Genomic DNA, 18,314 nt, shown 5'->3' with positions numbered 1-18,314 from the left:
TTTATTTTTGCTTAAATAATCAAGGGTCTATAAAACAACAGCCAAAATGGAATTAGTTCGTAGCATCTCAAAGAGAAGTTTGTTTGCTATTTCTGGCAGGTCAAGCAACTACAAAGAGAGTCCCTCATTGGCTTGTAGTACAACATTGCTGCTGTCAGCAATAGAAGTGATAGTATTAGTGATGACAGCATTGATAAATGTCATAATATATAATACAATTTTTTTTTAAATACAATATAGCGCAGGAGTGGCTGTGTGGTAAGTAGCTTGCTTACCAACCACATGGTTCTGGGTTCATTCCCACTGCATGGCACCTTGGGCAAGTGTCTTCTACTATAGCCTCGGGCCGACCAAAGCCTTGTGAGTGGATTTGGTAGACGGAAACGGAAAGAAGCCCGTCGTATATATATATATGTGTGTGTGTGTGTGTGTGTGTTTGTGTTTGTGTGTCTGTGTTTGTCCCCAACAACCATCGCTTGACAACCGATGCTGGTGTGTTTATGTCCCCGTAACTTAGCAGTTCGGCAAAGGAGACCGATAGAATAAATACTAGGCTTCCAAAGAATAAGTCCTGGGGTCGATTTGCTCGACTAAAGGCGGTGCTCCAGCATGGCCACAATCAAATGACTGAAACAAGTAAAACAATAAGAGTAAAAGAGTATAGTACAATTTTTAAAAAAACTGGCAAAAGTTTTAGTAAAGAAACATAACAAAATGTCTGTCGTCTCAAAGGAAATATTTTTACCGGTGTTCATCTTTTCAAAATTATCTGATAAGACATTAACTTTGTCTTTTTCTAGTTCAAGTATTTTACTTAAATGTTCATTTTCATTCTTCAGTTGAATCACTTCCTCCTGCAATCAAAGGAAACAAAAATACCAGTTAGCTATAACATTTTGCAATGTAGAGGTTTGCAACAACTTCATCAAATTCAATCGCCTTCTGTCTGTTGATGGTCAAGCACTCGCAGCACTAAATTCTTCACAACTAAAGCCTTTCTAGTCAACTTTTCAATGGTTTAATAGTTACTGGCTCAGACCATTACCAGATTACTCAGAATCTAGATTTGATCCTCTAATAAATGTGAACTTTGTTTCAAATATTAAAATGCTAATTTCCCTTCCTACTTTCTTCTATATCATTCTGACTGTTTAACATCCATTTTCCTATGTTTGCATGGTTCACACAGAATCTATTGAGGTAGATTTTCTATGTACAAATGCCCTTCTTGTTGCCAACTGTCATCTGTTTCCAAGTAAGATATTTCCCCATTGTCAGACATGTTTTTCATGGAAGACTGGAAACTAACATCATTTGTATAAAGGTGATCACTGTTTGATATCATCACTTCATGTCAAGACAAGAGTACACACACACACATGCACACACATACACACACACACACACACACACACACACACACACACACATATATATACACAATGTTAGAAAGGATATCCAGCCATGAAAACCAAACCTTGCCAGTGCTGGTACCACATAAAAAGTACTCAGTCCACTTTGTATCATAGTTGGCATGAGGAAGGACATCCAGTCATAGAAACCATGTTAAAAGAGACAATGGTGCTTAGTGCAGTCCTCTGGCTTACCAGCTCTCATCAAGCCATCCAACTCATGCCAGCATGGAAGATGGATGTTAAATGATGACAATGATGATGATGATGATGATGATAATGATGATACACATACCCTCAGAATTCTTTCAGCTTCTACCTACTAAATCCACTCACAAGTCTTTTGTCAGCCTGGGGTTATAATAGACAACACTTGCTCAAGGTACTGTACTGTGAGACTGGACTCAAAACCTTGTAGTTGCAAAGCAAGCTTCTTAACCACACAGCCATACTGGCACCTATGGATTGTCGAGTTTGTTTTTCTCTTTTTGTAATACAAGCAAGGAGTGCAAAAGTTATAGAACATGAGAAATGAGAAGATAGACAAAAGGAATAAGGAATAGCATTAATGTAATTACCTCAAGACCAGCAAATGCTTCGGATTTTGCTACAAACAGATGTTCTCTTTCTAAAAGATCTCGGTAGCTTTCTGTAAGACTTTGGTACTCTTTATTAGCCTTTTCCAACTCTTCAGAAGCTACGGAATCTTCCAGAGCCTTCTGCAAAGCATTTATCTTGAACGTGGAAGTGTACTGTTTTAAAATGAAATAAAGATTTGACATTAACTGAAGAAATAAATAAATTTATTACGAAGTTTGTTTCTTTCAAACATTAATTTCCCTAAAATCCTCCTCAAAGTGAAGCTGTGTAGACTAATGATTAGAATGTTACATTCACAATTGTTAGGTCAGGGTTTCGATTCATGGGCTGGGTGGTGCATTGTGTTCACCAGTCTGGAACCCCTATCTTGCTCAAGACATTGACCTCCTGGAAACTGTCCAGAGACGTGCAACCAAGTGAATACTCTCCATCAGGCATCTACCATACTCTGAGCACCTTGCATCCCTGGGCATAGATACATTGAAGCTCCAATGTCTGGCAACTGACTTGGTAAACACCCACAAAATTATTAACCATCAAGCCCAACACTCGAAAGGAACTCAGCCACTTTGCCTCCATCAGGCCCATCTCAGGAAGGATGGAAAAGAATATAGTTAGTCTTACTTGTCTCTATGTATTCTATTATAATCCCATTGAAATTTAGGAGGTTTTAGAGAAATATTGGCTTTAAATTTTGGCACAAGGCCAGCAATTTCAGAGGAGGGGATAAGTTAGTTACATCAACCCCAGTACTCAAATGGTACTTATTTTCATTGACCCTAAAATGATGAAAGGCAAAGCTGACTCTGGTAGAATTTGAACAGTAGGAAGAATTACTTAATAAATAGATTAAGTATAAAGGAGTTTACTTAGTCAATGAATTATTGAATAACTTAATAAATAGCATATAATAAATACAGAAGTGTTTAAAAAGAAAGTAGATAAAAATTAAATGTTTTATAAAATGCATAATTAAACCAAAATTAAAGTCAAAACCACTGTAATTAACCTTATAACGTTGTAAGTAACCAATTTTCTCAGTCACAGCTTTTTCCATTGAAATAGTTTCATTTCTCAGTTTTGATATTTCCTGAAAAGGGAGAAGAAAATTTTTAAACATAAAAACTGGTGACTAAACCTACAAAATAACTAGTTTGATAAATTACAGTAGCAATTCTGTCATATTGCAACCAAATAGCTACAATATAACAGAAGTATTACTAAGAATAGTTACTGCTCTATTTGAAAATCTAAACAGTAGTTTCACATGTCCATCAAAGGCTAGTTCAGTTACACAAGATATGATGAGGAAGATAGCTAATTCTATATAAACTGACAGGGTCAGTGCTCAGCTTAAATGCCCATAGTGTTAAATGGATAAGAAGTAAATCTTTTCTTAGATAATCTACTAGTCCTTAATTATAAGTAAATTTTTCCCCGCAAATAGAACTTAATTTGGTACCCAACAAAGTAATTGTAAATTCTACAGTAGTTTTACTACTTACAATGATGAACTATGCCCTCTACAGTACCTATTTAGAGCAAAACATATTTAAAGCCATTAATAGTTAAATATCTTGGCCATGAACACAAATCACTAACTTTTCACATATTTATACAATGCCCAAATATCTCAAATACCCACACTCAAGATAATTATATTCCAAATAATATTCTACATTAATAAGGAAGATATTTGATTTTTTTTCTTGTATTTCTTTTGCTTTGGCATTAGGAAGGGCATCCAGCTGTAGAAACCATGCCACAACAGACAATTGGAGTCTGGATAGCTCCTTAGCTAGCAAGCTCCTGTCAAACCATCCAACCCATGCCAGCAGGGAAAATGGACGTTAAATGATGATGATGATGAGGATTTTCATTCACCATTTTTAGGTTCTGTATTTTAGAGTAAGGAAAGTATAATGTAAATAAAAATTAAATCTTATAAACATTTTCTCAATGCCTTTTATTATTAACAGGTACTGGAAAAAGATTACAACAGTTTATTGGAGAAAATCAGAAAACTCATTGGCCAATATGTTAATACTTGTGTAGATCAAAACCAAATTTTCGTTTAAATACCTATTTTTTTTATTGGTAAACAAGGTAGTAACAAATGTGTGTGTGTGTGTGTGTGTGTGTGTGTGTGTGTGTGTGTGTGTGTGCACGCGCGCGCTATAAATGGTCATCTATTAAGTTCCAAGTTCATGGCTGAGGCTAGAGCTAGGGATTAGGCTTTCAAGTTAGCAGGTATATATTATATTGTTATCCTTTTTCCTCTAATATATATATATACTATATATATATATTTGAAAAGATTTGTAAAAGTACTACACGAGTAAGTAGATATTGAAAATGAATAAAAATGAAAATGCCGCTTTTTTAAAACATTTTTTGTGGGGTTTAATTAATTTACATGTTTTGATTTTTTTGAAAAACCTTATCAAAAATGAATATAAAATATGTATGAAGAGAAGAGGGTTATTAATAAAATAAAATTGAAATTAAAATTAAGAATGATATTCATAGTTTACTGTTATTTTTTGCATGCGCACGTGGTCCTATCCTTGAACATGGTAATTCCAACTGTAAATTAATTAAACCCCACAAAAAATGTTTTAAAAAAGCGGCATTTTCATTTTTTTTCATTTTCAATATATATATATATATACCCTTTAAAAAAGAGGGCAAATGGAGTGTAGTGATACGGAGGACATGTGTTGAGGAAGGATGATGATCATGTTCTGAGGAGAGCGCTTGAGTTTAGAGTGAATGAACCATGAAAGCAAGGTTGACCAAAGAAAACGTGGAGGGGACAGGTGGAAAAGAAGATTGCAAGGGTTGGCTTGAGGAGGGGAGGACGCCCAAAACCAGGCAAGATGGTGTGAGAACAGTTGCTGTAAGAGTTAGGTAAAATCCAGCCACCCCCATTAACGGGGACAAACCCGGATTTAAAATATTGGGCATCGATTGAAAAGGGGCCCTATTAATAACACAAACTCAATAGCATTGTATGGTTTTTTTCTATAATTGATTAACATTTTTTTAGAAAGTATCAACAAAAGTCAGTTTTAGATAAAGGTATGGCCCTGGAGCCTGCAAATATAATGGGCACTGCCCCTTCTTTCAGACTCAGTAAGTAAAAAAAAAAGTTTGTTCAGCTCATAAATAAATAACATTTCTTTTCTTTCTTTCTTTCTTTTACTTGTTTCAGTCATTTGACTGCGGCCATGCTGGAGTACCGCTTTTAGTCGAATCAAATCGACCCCAGGACTTATTCTTTGTAAGCCTAGTACTTATTCTATCGGTCGCTTTTGTCGAACCGCTAAGTTACGGGGACATAAACACACCAGCATTGGTTGTCAAGCGATGTTGGGGGGACAAACACAGACACACAAACATATACACACACATACATATATATATATATATATCCATATATACGATGGGCTTCTTTCAGTTTCCGTCTACCAAATCCACTCACAAGGCTTTGGTTGGCCTGAGGCTATAGTAGAAGACACTTGCCCAAGGTGCCACGCAGTGGGACTGAACGCAAGACCATGTGGCTGGTAAGCAAGCTACTTACCACACAGCCACTCCTGTGCCCTTCGTTAAAATACAAAAAAAAATTACATTTTAGGAATCTCCACATAAACACACAAACCTTTCTAGCAGATTTTTCAATTTCTGACATAGTATAATAGCTACGAGTGAGTGCTTTCTCATTTACAGCTAACACAGTCATCCTCCGACTCTGTTCAGACAAACGTCTAGCAATTTCAGCTTCATCCTGAGCTAAAGTATCCTGTAAGCGCTGAAATTAGAAAATGGAATCCAAGTACAGTAACAATAATATAAATAATAATACAAGTAATTCAACAATACAAATAATTCAACAATACAAGTAATTTATGTAAATAACATAAAAAATAAAACACACTCATATAAATGGAATAAGGTAGAATAACTGAACAATAAATAGCATAAGAAATTTTCTCCATGGCAAGCTGCTGTGAAAATGTCTCTTTACAGGTCAAATATTCCCCAAACATATTTGAACTAATTTAAAATTTGTTTATTTTACATCACTGCTTTGAGTACCAGCTCTATATTTTGTTCCATCCTGGTGGTTGATGCATGCAGTTAGTAGATATCTACTGACTTCTTATAAGGAAGTGAAGTCTTTAGCTGTCTTCAGAGTTGTCTTAGTTGCATGCTTCAAAACTTCCATGCTTCCTGAGAATCACCAACACTACACCTGATTTTCTCCCCTCCATACACACGCAAGCATGTATCTGACTCATACACTGTTCACTTTCCAGGCATTTGTACATTACTGCATATGCTTTATATGCACTTTTGACAAGTTGTAGTGCACCTGAGCACTGTATACAATAATTTCATTATAATTATTTTATTATTAAATGCATGTACCAGTCCATGAGAGGCACTCTGAACTGATTTTGGTATTTTTAATACCTTTTGCCTCATGGGAGACTTTTTTCTCCATGGCAAACCTCAGTGAAGATACCTGTAATATCAGTCAAATATATCCCAAACATTTGAACTGATCTAAAGTTTGTTTATTTTCCACCACGACCTCAAGCACCACCCTTATAAGAAATTTTATAATAATATCTATGCTGCTTAACAGTGTTTTGAATTATGTAATTATTCAAAGTTGACATAAATTACAGTGCAAATTGATTGTGGAATTAATGGTTGGAATGGAGAGATGGAGTGAATATGCAAAAATGAAATAGGTAACTAATTGTGAAATTAGATGAAGAAAGAGAACTAAACAAATAGGTAGAAAATAGATATGGCAATTTTTTTTTTTTTTTTTTGCAGAATAAATTTAGTAGTAAAAGAGATATTTTAAAAACATAAGGGCAATTAAAGTAAATTACTAGTTAGGAAAGATTTAACTTCAAAAGGCCAAAAGTAAACAAAACCAAAATCTTACATCAAATTCCTGCAATTTAACATGGTTCTGCTGATTTAAGTCTTCTAATTGATTTATTTTTTCTTTCAACGTTGTTACTTCAGCTTCATGTTCCTAAGAATAAATAACAGTGAAAGCAAATGAACAGTTGTGAGTGAAGTGATAAAACTTCAACAGAACTAAGACAGAGGTATGGCTGTGTGGTTGAGAAGTTTCAGGTTCAGTCCCACTATGCAGCATCTTGGGCAAGTGTCTTTTATTATAGCCCCAAGTCAACCAAAGCCTAGTGAGTAAATTTGGTAAATGAAAACAAAGAACCCAGTTGTGTGTATGTATATACATGTGTGTATGTGTGTGTTCTCTTAATATCATGTGATAGTTGTAAATGAGCATCACTATCATCAAATGATATTGTTTGTTTTCATTCTTCCATGAAAAACATGTCTGACCATTGGAAATACCTTGCTTGGGAACAGGTAAGGGTTGGTGACAGAAAGGGCGTCCAACTGTAGAGAAATCTGTCTGAACAAATTCTGTGTAACCCAAGCAAACATGGAAAAGTGAAAGCCAAATGATGGTAATGATGATGAGAGCTAATTTAAGCCAGAAAAGATTCTACAATAAGATAATACCATAACAGAGAATTTAAGACATAAAAAGATACTCTGCCACTGCTATATTTTAATGAGGACTCCAAAGATTATATGAAGCTTGCTCATTTATGCTCTCCAAGTAAAAGTACTGAGCCCTTAATTAATTAGACCTTCAGAATTTTGAATTTATAATTATTTTTCTTTAAGTGATGTTCAATGAACTGAAGATAGATATTTACTTTAAATGATTTATAGTTTGTCATTGTGTGAGAAGATTATAGTAAACAAAGATTTTGGCAAGAATATAGTTCACTCACATGAAGAAGAAAAAGACAGGTTATATATATATTTCTCCCTCAACTGGTTTCAGTCATTAAACTGAGGTCATGCTGGAGCATAATAATTGTAAGGAACGACCGTGCGAACTCATAAAAGGAGAAATGGTGACGAATGGAAAAACAGGACTCCTTTTATTTAAACGTGTCACACGGTCGAACATACAAATATATATATCAATGGATGATATACATAATGTTATACGACGATAACATAGATGACCAGTAATGAAAGACCACAACCGTATTAGATGAATAACAGAGATATTTATTGTAGCGTTAAAGATGTATGTCTGAGTGAGAGTGTGAATGCGACATATAAGAACATAATCAAAGACAGGCCGTCATACAAAGAAAAGTGTGTATGTGAGTGATACATGTGTGTGTATGTGAAATATTACAGCAGATAGAAAGAGTCAATGACACGTGAGCAATTATACCAGATCGTTAGTACACTATAGGAAAAGTTCTGTATGTGAAAGTGAGGGAGGCTGAGTTTGGCAGAGCTGATCACTAGTTGTGATGTCGAGGCATCGATGCCTAGCCTTGATTCTTGTTATACAGATGTTCGTCGCTGGCTGTGGTTCTCTTGTCTGTTTGTTTACTGTGGTGAAGCTAAGTCACCTAACAGAATCGAAGAGAGAGATGTGCCGCGGAGTTTGGTTTGGTGTACATAGTAAATCGTGTTGACGCTGGTAGAGATTGTGGCTGCTTGGTATTAATCGTGTTGGTCATGACGATGATGCGGGATAGTAGTAGTAGACTCTTGTTGCTGATGTGGCGACGGCGGAGGTCATCGTGGCTGGACGAAGCTGCTGAAGTGGTCGCTGGAACTGCTGCTGCTGTCGTGTGGAACACGGAACAGTTCTCAAAGAGAAACTGGACCGAGACGAATTTGGCTGCCGAGTTAAAGCTATTTATAACAAACTATTGGCTCACCAGATGGTAGAAATATTCTCCATCACGTGACCTTACTAGGGGCCGTGATTGGTCAGTTTGCGTTCTGGCGGGAACGGTTTGAAGAAGTTGCCGATTCGAATAATGATCAGTCACGTGATGGACAAGGAATGGTTCTCTACTACGCTCGCATTTATTTATATTTAAATGAGAAGATTGTATGTAATGGCGATAGTAGTTTGTATCTAATGGCGGGAGGTAGTTTCACTACATAATAATACTGATCCCAATACCTTGTTAGGTGTTTATTTCCCTATACTTATTACGTACAAAATGCAACGAAGAAACTGAAGTAAGGGGAGATAACTCATTCAGACACGAACAGCAGGGTACTTTAGTTTGAATATACCAGTTCTCATCTTTCATTCGTGTAAATACACACGCGCGCATGCTGTACATACATGTATGCATGCATGTTTGAATTCATGCATATGTATGTACGTACACACACACACAGTACAGGCTTTGTCTTCTAAATTTCACTCACAAGGCATTAGTCAACACAAGGCTATGACATCTGACTGAAGTCACACACAACAGAATAGAACCCAGAACTATGTGGTTGCCAAGTGAGCTTCTTAACTACACAATCATACCTGTGATTATTTTTAGTTTTATATATATATAGTGATACTCCCAAGTATAATATTATTCAAGAAGTTCAGTAATTTGTTTCTTTTTATATATTGATTAACCTTTGTGAAGGTTAATTTGTTATTTAAATTTGTAATTTAAGTCACTCTTCAGAGATTTGGTGGAAAACATTTCCTGTTGGATCTGTAATATGTATGTATTTTACTATAATGTCATTCATATACAATCCTCATCACCATCTTCTAATGTATATATTCCAATACTGACACAGGATGGAATGGTTAAATAAGATGCAACAGGTTGAAGGATTGCATCAAGATCCAATTCTGCTTTGGCAGGGTTTCTAAAACTGAATGTTCTTCCTAATGCCAACCACTTTACAGAGTGTACTGGACGCTTTTATTTGTGCACCAGCACTAGTGAGGTCACCATGTAACTCACAAGACTAAGATCCTCTTTGACTGAGTGAGACTATAGTAAAGCAGGAGAAGCTTTATGCTAGGTTAATATATATCTTATGAAGGTATTGATGTTTCATAAGTGACAATACAAGTTATAGAAAAATATTCTTTTCTACTCTAGGCAGAAAACCCGAAATTTGGTGGGAGGATGCCAGTCGATTAGATCAACCCCAGTATGCAACTGGTACTTAATTTATCAACCCTGAAAGGATGAAAGGCAAAGTCAACCTTGGTGGAATTTGAACTCAGAACGTAGAGACAAACGAAATACTGCTAAGCATTTCACCCAGTGTGCTAACGTTTCTGCCAGCTCACCGCCTTGTTATAGAAAAATATTAATAGATCTGGCTATTTTAAAATCCACCAATTTATATTGTTTATAAAACTGGTCATTAAAGAAAAATTTTACCAAAATTATTAGAGTAGTTCACTACCTTATATTTTAATAGTGATTCTTAAGATCTAAATATAAAGAATTTATCTTAGATAGTGCTCAATTCATCTGATAATATCTGCATCAAATGGTACCACATTACCTGATTTGATTTGATATAGTCAGCATAAAGCAGACCCAGTTGATGTCTCACAACAGCAAATTTTCTGTGATAGGATTCCAAACTGCTCTCAGTCTGTTTTATTTGCTCTTGATGAATAAACAACTCCTGAAATATAATTAATACTGTAAAATAAGTTTATCCACATATGTTATATGTGTATATTTATACAGGCACAAATAAGATTTTAATGGTGGTTACATCAGGGAACATCAAAATGGATACACCATTGTAAACAGAGACTATATCCATAGTAATACAAATAATAAATGAGTATATGCATATATACGTACATGTATGTACATACTTACATCTACCTGTATATATAGATGCATATCTGGGTACAGGACATTGCAAACAAAGCGTAGACAAAATGAAAAATGAGTACAGAAAACACACAGGCCACATAGAGAACATCTTCATCAGCTGCCCCCATTCTAACACAGGCATTTCGAAGAGTAGGGCAGGATGCATCGTTGGATATAAAGAAATTTGAAGAAGTGTGCACTCCTCAGTTTATATAAGTGGTTAGTAAATTCAGGTAAACATCTAGAAAGATATAGAAAAGCTAGGAGCTAAATGTGAATGAATCTTATGTAAGCGCAACTTGTAATTATGCTTAAATATATATATAATATATACATTATCATTATCATCATCATCTTTTAACATCCATTTTTGATACTGGCATGGATTGCATGGTTTGAAAAGAGCTGGGAAGCTGCATGAGGTTCATCATTATCATCATCATCTTTTAACATCCATTTTTAACTGCCTGGTGCAGCCATCTGGTTCACCAGTCCTCAGTCAAATCGTCCAGCCCATGCTAGCATGAAAAGTGGACGTTAAACGATGATGATAATGATGATGATATACATATATAAACGACTGGCTTCTTTCAGTTTCCATCTACTAAATCCACTCACAAGGCTTGGTCAGCCTGGGGCTACAGTAGAAGATTCTTGCCTGAATTGCATTGGAGAGAGGTTATTTGTAATGACATGAGAGTAAAAGACCCCCTTCAGTCATGAATAACCATGGGATTGCACTTAGAAAGCTACCCTCCAAAACACAAGTCCAAGCAAGGTTGTTTATGGAAGACCAGCAGTCACCCTTACATACCAGTCTCCCCTTTTCACACTACAAGAGAAAGGGAAAGGCAAAGGCTGATACAGCTTGGCACCAGTAACATCGCAGCTCATTTCTACAAGGACAAGCAGTATGAATTGGATAATGAGACTAAAGAAAATTCGGCAGAAGATGTTAGTATAAGAATAGTTAGTATGGTGATTAAGAATATGGAAACAGCTGAAACTCCATGTCTTTCCAGGGAGAGAATAAGAAGATATAAACATCAGACTTAGTTGACATTACATAAGTTACACTGTTAATCAGATTTGCAAGAAAGTGTTAACTTCAATAATGGTTATTAGTATTCAATTTCTTCAAATTCCACATGGGCAAGAAGATGAGGACAATCAAGTAATGGAGTTGATTCTTCTCTTTCTCTCTAGCAGAAATTTGTTATGTTGAAAAGAAGAAAAAGATGAGCTCCATGAAGCTTAAAATGCCCAAACTATACTATATGCTCTGAGAGTGCCCTACAATTCTATCAGGAGTTTAGGGTTCGTGTAAAAAAAAAAGGTGTATGCGATATAAAACACTTACCTCTAATGTGACAATTAAGTGTTCGTTTAGACTTGCAATTAACTCAGAACTATTAACAGGCATATCTTCTGGCAGTGCCAGTGGTTGAAACTTGCCTTGTGTTGGAAATGCTTGCTGTTGCAAATTGGCAAGTTCTTGCTCAACTTTTTTTACCTACAAAATAAATAAAACATTTTTCATTTATAGTTGTTTTGGGTGAAGATTTTTTTTTTTGCTGTTTTTTTACATAAATTTTACAATGTAACCTTTCCAAGGCTTGAAGACATGGAGAAAATTGTTTATTTTATCACAAAAGAACGTACGTACATACGTGTGTGTGTGTGTGTGTGTGTGTGTGTGTGTGTGTGTGTGTGTGTGTCTGTGTGTGTGTGTGTGTCTGGGTGTGTGTGTGTGTGTGAAGTCATGTGGCTTAGTGGTTAGAGTGTTGCACTTACAATCATTAGATTGTGGGTTTGATTCCCAGACTGAGCAGCATGTTGTGTTCTCAAGCAAAACATTTCATTTCACATCGCTGCAATCATTTTGACAATTGATGTGTGGTACACTTGCACACCTTTTCAGGTGATATTGATTTGATGGAGGGAGTGAGCATATACAGCACATACACCTGATCACTATTAACAAATGGTCTGTGTAGATCATTCAGCAAAAAACTGAACAATCATACATCATCTTCAACAAAAAATTCCATTATGTGTGTGTGTGTGTGTGTGTGTGTGATCATTGTTAACATCTCCTTTTCCTTGCTTGTATAGGTCAGATGAGAGCATGTTAAGACAGACTTTTCTACGGTCAGAAGCCTTTCCTATTACCAAGCCCGACTTGATTTCAAGTTGAGATAATAATCTCTCAGTCTATCAAATAACAAACAGCCCAGACATGTTTACATAGAGAAATGGAAACAAACACCACATGAATGAGCCTTTTAGCATTAACTTTCATTGCCTTCCCATTCCTGAAGTTTTTGGTTGTTCTCTGTTCGGCCACTTCACACAGCCCACAATGGATACTTCAGTAGTTTGTTGCCTGCAATATTTCTTCTGATTTGAAGTTTGCTTTGTTAAAAGTTTTTCATTGATTTGGTGGCTGCCTTCAGCTGTTGATAATTTGTGATTCTTTAATTACTTTTCTGAGATTTGATGACAGATGTAGAACTGGAAGGTATCATGTGGCTGAATGTAAGATGTGATGGTCTCTAAGATTATGGGTGACTACAAATGGAGTATTTATGTCTGTTTGTCATCACCCACAATGTGAAGGCTTCTCCATAAGACAGAAATTAGGATCTCTTTTGCTTCGGTTATGGCATGATTTAGTAAGTTCTTTTGAGTACTTTTGCTTCTGAAGGAAACAGAATTCAACACTAATCATCAAATCTCAGAAAAATAATTTTAAAAATCACAAATTATCAACAACCAAACACAACCACCAAATCTTAAAAGACTTAACAAAGGCAAAATTCACACAAGAAGAAATAATGCAAGTGACAAACTGTAGAGACCTTTGTTGTGGGATGTATGAAATAATTGAACAGGGAACAACCAAAACATTAAAAAAAATATGGATTGCAAAACAAAAAATCATCTCATTTACTGCATCACATACAATGTAATGAGAATTATATCAGCCAAATGGAATCAAAATTAATATATCAGGTCCAGATACATAAGCATGTTCCATGTAGTGAATCTAGACATTTGTGCAAATGAAAAATTCAAAATCTTTGAGGTTTTTCAAAATGGAAGAAATGAAAGAAGAAAATGATCAACTACAAAAAGCAAAAGAAAAATACTTTATAAAACTTTTAAATCTAAAACTAAATACAAAATAGTCAACACTGCTACTAAAAACAACTTCCTCTATATAGATTACTCCATAACAGGTGTGTTTGAAAAGCTATGAAAAGTGAAAGCACTCAACACAATACAAAAAAACTTTCTTGTAAAAAGTTTGTGTCATTATGTTTCTTTGAGATTTTTTATATAAGTAATAATTTTTCATTTGAGAAAACATTTGTTTGAGGTGGGGAGATTACTTCTTATATTCTTTTGGTACTTGTATAATCATTTTAAGAAATACAGCTTACTTTTTCATTAGCTTTTTCAGCTTCCAATTTAGCCAAATTGGTTTCATGACGAGAATCTTTGAAAACTGACCTCAGTTCATTATTCCAGTTTTCCAAATTTTTAATTTGTTCTTTCAAGTAAGGAATGACTTCCTGATGTTCTGAAGCAGGTTTATTTTCCATGTTCTGCAAAATTCATATAGTGATAAAATTAAATATCAAGCAATTCCACGCAAATAGTTACTAATGATAGTAAAATTGATGCTGCTGCTGAAGATGATGATGATGATGATGATTAGCAGCCCAAATCAAAAGATAAATTTCATCTGATGTCTAGTTTAAGAATAACACCTGGTCCTTGTGTATCTTTAGCAGATCTATTCTCACAAGCATTTGGACCAGGTACCCATTCTTTCTCCATTCCTCTCATCAGTCAGAAAGACCCTATAAAGGGTTGTGTATTCTGCATTTCATCTTCAGACTAAGTCATTAGAAAAAAATAAATAAAAGCAGTGACTGACCACACTTAAAGCATGAAGGCAACCAATTAGATGTCAGCTACACAGATAATGTAAATATAAAATAATGAATTTACCTTGATGCTAAGTTTATTGGAAAAGATTTATGTATCATTTTGAGTAATGTTGGTGAAAGATCTGAATTTAAAATGATTAACCTGCTTTCCAAACAATAGTTTGAATGTTAATAGTTTTGTTTGTACTAAAATGGCATTTGTGAAAAATGGTCTCTTAACACACTGAAATGGGAGAAAATGCAATTAAATTCTTTTAACAGTTTGGAATAGATTAATTTCCTTTTAACATCTACAAAATATATTGTGTTTTAAGAAAACTAGTCTATGCCAACATAAATCTTTTCTAATAAACTAAGTCAGCATCAAAATATATATATTTTTTTTCTTGACGTAAATTCTCCCACAAACTAAACCATCAGTAAAGTCAAAATATAACAACCTCTTATAATGAAATGGTTTGTCATAATTTATGTGCTATGATATAGTTTTATACCTGATAGGAAGGTAGAAATCAATAACTTTTAATGACTTTAAAATCATCAGTAATGTCAAAATGTAAGAAGCTCATGTAATGAAACAGTTTATCATAATTTATGAGCTGTCTGATTGGGAAGTAGACAATAACATTTGACAACTTCATAATAATATTAAGAATTTTGGTATTTATGGTATTAGATACAATAAAAACTGTTTCTATAGGCATTTCAATCTCTCTATAAAACTCATATAGCAACTCAATTATAACTATTGTCAGGTAGAAATATTTTTAAATATAGGAAATAAATCAAAACAAAAGCATTAAAAAAAACTCACTTCAAGAATCTTTTCCAAAGAGGGACACTTGATAATTCCTTCTTCTGAATCTAGTGAAAAAAAAAAAGATTATAAAGAATAAGGAAAAATTACAAAATTAAATATAAGACTATTGGCTCTTAGTACAGAGTCATCATTTGGACAAAATTCAATGAAATGTTCACAACTATAAATTATAGATGTTTTTTAATGTTAACTTAACAACTTATTAAGTAAGTAATTAAAGAACTGGATAACCTGGGACAAGAAGTCATACCAAAAGTTCATATTATTTTACCATGTTTTTCTGTATTCTTTCTTTCTTTACTTCCACATTAAACAAACTGATGTAAATATATTAAAATCCTCCATATACTTTAGTCAAAGTTTTAACTTTATGCCATGTAGCAAAAAGCATATCACTCTAATAGAGTCTCTCTGCCACCAGACTCTTAACTTTGCATACATTATGAAGTGCTCATCAGAGCATCAAAACCTGTATTGCAAATACAGCTTACTTGGAGGTTTCTTCCATGCATACTATGATACTTAAAAGTAAGTTAATTATGAAGGAAAAGATACTCATCTTATTACTTATTTTGGAATTAGAAAAGAAATATGTATTTACCTGTATAACAGGTAAAGCTGAATAGTTTAAGCACTAAATGCCTATATTTTGTTTAGTTATTTGACATTGTTATATTAAGGGAACCTCATCTTGTTTGGCAAGCTAGCAGAATCTTTACAATGCTGGGTGAAAACGCTTAGCAGTATTTCATCCATCCTTACATTCTGAGTTTCAAACTCTGCCAAGATTGACTTTTGCCTTTCATCCTTTTGGGTTGATAAAATAAGTAACAGCTGAGCACTGAGTGGTCAATGTAATCAACTTAACTGCTAGTGTGGCAGAGTAGGCTCATCAAACCAGTATGACTGCAAGCTCAAATTTATGGCCTCCACTTCAGACTATGGTTGGTGCAGAGAACATGCTGAGGCCTTCATCCTGCAGTGGATTGAACATAGACAATCCAACCTCATCCAATCTTGTTTGGAAAATGATGAAGAATAGAGTTGATAAAAGCCTGATAAAGGCTAAGTGTTTAATTAGAAATTATAACATTCCAGCCAAAATTTCGCCCGTTCTACAAGGATTAGCAAAGCAGAATATTCTTATATTTGAATTTTGAAATGCTCTTACTTGATGCAAGTCCACTTTTCATATTTGTATTAAGTTCTTTCAACGACTCTAGCAATGCTGCATTATCTTTTTCAAGCTGTTTGTTCTGGGTTTTTAATGCAATGTTTTCTTGTTTATATTCGTCCAATCGTTGCAAATTTAATTTGAAATCTTCATTAAGTTCTGTATGCTTATTAAAGAAAAAACATGAGAAATAAAAGTAATAAGAGCAAATTTACAAAACAGAATATTAAACAATAACCCTGTTTGATAAAGATAAATGTATCTTTAAAAATTGTTATAAATTTCAATCAACCAAACTTGTAAATAAATTTAAATTTTCATTATTTTTACTTCCGTAAACAATTTTTAAAAAAAACACTTTAATTTTCTTTTGAATTAATTTTTTTTCTTTTGGTCTTCAGAACTGATTTGAAGAACAGTTTCACTTTAGATGACATGTCTTTCACAATTTAGAGCAGTTTTGCACCTGGAGCTCAATTAATTGTTATCATTGACATTTTGAGATTCATGTTTCAAGCCTGCAATGATTAGACACATTTCTTAAACATCTTCTGGTTGACATTTCCTTTCTTAATTCCTTACCAAACTCATTCAAGGTTTTTCTTACAAGTACTTCTAAAAGCTTTCTAACATTTCACCAATGTTACATATTCAAGCAACTTAAATCTGCAATTTAGCAAAATTCAATCTAATTAAAAGTGCAACATCAAATTCATTTGACTTATATCTGTGGTTATTAGCTATATACCTTCTTATTTTGCTTGTAAAATATTTCTCGAGCTTAGAGATATTTTTTACAAAAATAGAGATACAGAGACCAAGAAAAAACTGTCTAAAGTTAAATGTGCTCACTTAAAAAACTCTCTTCAAACATTCTCTTTAGCCTGTTTTCACAAATATAAAACATATACTCTTTTACTAATTTCAGTAATTTGACTGCGGTCATACTGGAGCACCATGTTTAGTCAAAGAAATCGACCCCAGGAATTATTCTTTGTAAGCCTAGTACTTATTCTATCAGTCTCTTTGCCGAACTGCTAGGTTACAGGGATGTAACCACACCAACATCAGTTGTCAAACACAGACACATAACATATACCCATATATATATACATATACACATATATATACATATATATGATTGGCTTCTTTCAGTTTCCATCTACTAAATCCACTCACAAGGTTTTGGTTGGCCCGAGGCTATAGCAGAAGACACTTGCCCAGGGTGCCATGCAGTGGGACTGAACACAGAACTATGTGGTTGAGAAGCAAGCTTCTTATCACATAGCCACTTCCTCCTGATGCACAAATTCTGTGCTGTACTGTCAGCTATGTTTATGAAATGAAGACTCTTGTATATTAGTTATGTTCATTTCACCTACCAACCTGTAATGCAGCAGGCTATTCTAGATAACTAGATAAAAAGATATTTTTTAAAATACTTGATTTTTTTTCTTTCTTCAATTTGAAAAGGAGATATTTTTCCCAAAATATTATGGGATCATCAAACAACCAATGTAAGGTATTACAATATTTTTTTCTCTTTATTTTCATTGATTGACATCACTATACATCATATCCAAGGGAAAATTCCATTTTCAA

At 34.3% G+C, this 18,314-nt stretch overlaps 1 protein-coding gene across 2 annotated transcripts in view; it reads right to left on the bottom strand.

The window, feature by feature from the left end:
• Window positions 1–18,314, bottom strand: part of LOC106870974 (centrosomal protein of 290 kDa-like) — a 120,947-nt gene that overhangs the window by 66,168 nt on the left and 36,465 nt on the right. For both annotated transcript variants that reach the window (XM_089347642.1, XM_089347643.1), the window contains exons 19-28: window positions 16,710–16,878; window positions 15,533–15,582; window positions 14,206–14,370; window positions 12,120–12,272; window positions 10,434–10,559; window positions 6,979–7,071; window positions 5,677–5,826; window positions 3,022–3,102; window positions 1,991–2,164; window positions 746–854 (exon numbers count right to left, since the gene is read on the bottom strand). In XM_089347642.1, the coding sequence (XP_089203768.1) occupies window positions 746–854; window positions 1,991–2,164; window positions 3,022–3,102; window positions 5,677–5,826; window positions 6,979–7,071; window positions 10,434–10,559; window positions 12,120–12,272; window positions 14,206–14,370; window positions 15,533–15,582; window positions 16,710–16,878 (1,270 nt within the window). The remainder of the gene's footprint in view (window positions 1–745; window positions 855–1,990; window positions 2,165–3,021; window positions 3,103–5,676; window positions 5,827–6,978; window positions 7,072–10,433; window positions 10,560–12,119; window positions 12,273–14,205; window positions 14,371–15,532; window positions 15,583–16,709; window positions 16,879–18,314) is intronic.

This window comes from Octopus bimaculoides, chromosome 2 (assembly GCF_046866305.1).
Source record: "Octopus bimaculoides isolate indiv1 chromosome 2, ASM4686630v1, whole genome shotgun sequence".
Lineage (NCBI taxonomy): Eukaryota > Metazoa > Mollusca > Cephalopoda > Octopoda > Octopodidae > Octopus > Octopus bimaculoides.
The sequence above is the reverse complement of the archived record's forward strand: the minus strand, read 5'-3'. Positions and strand labels throughout refer to the sequence as shown.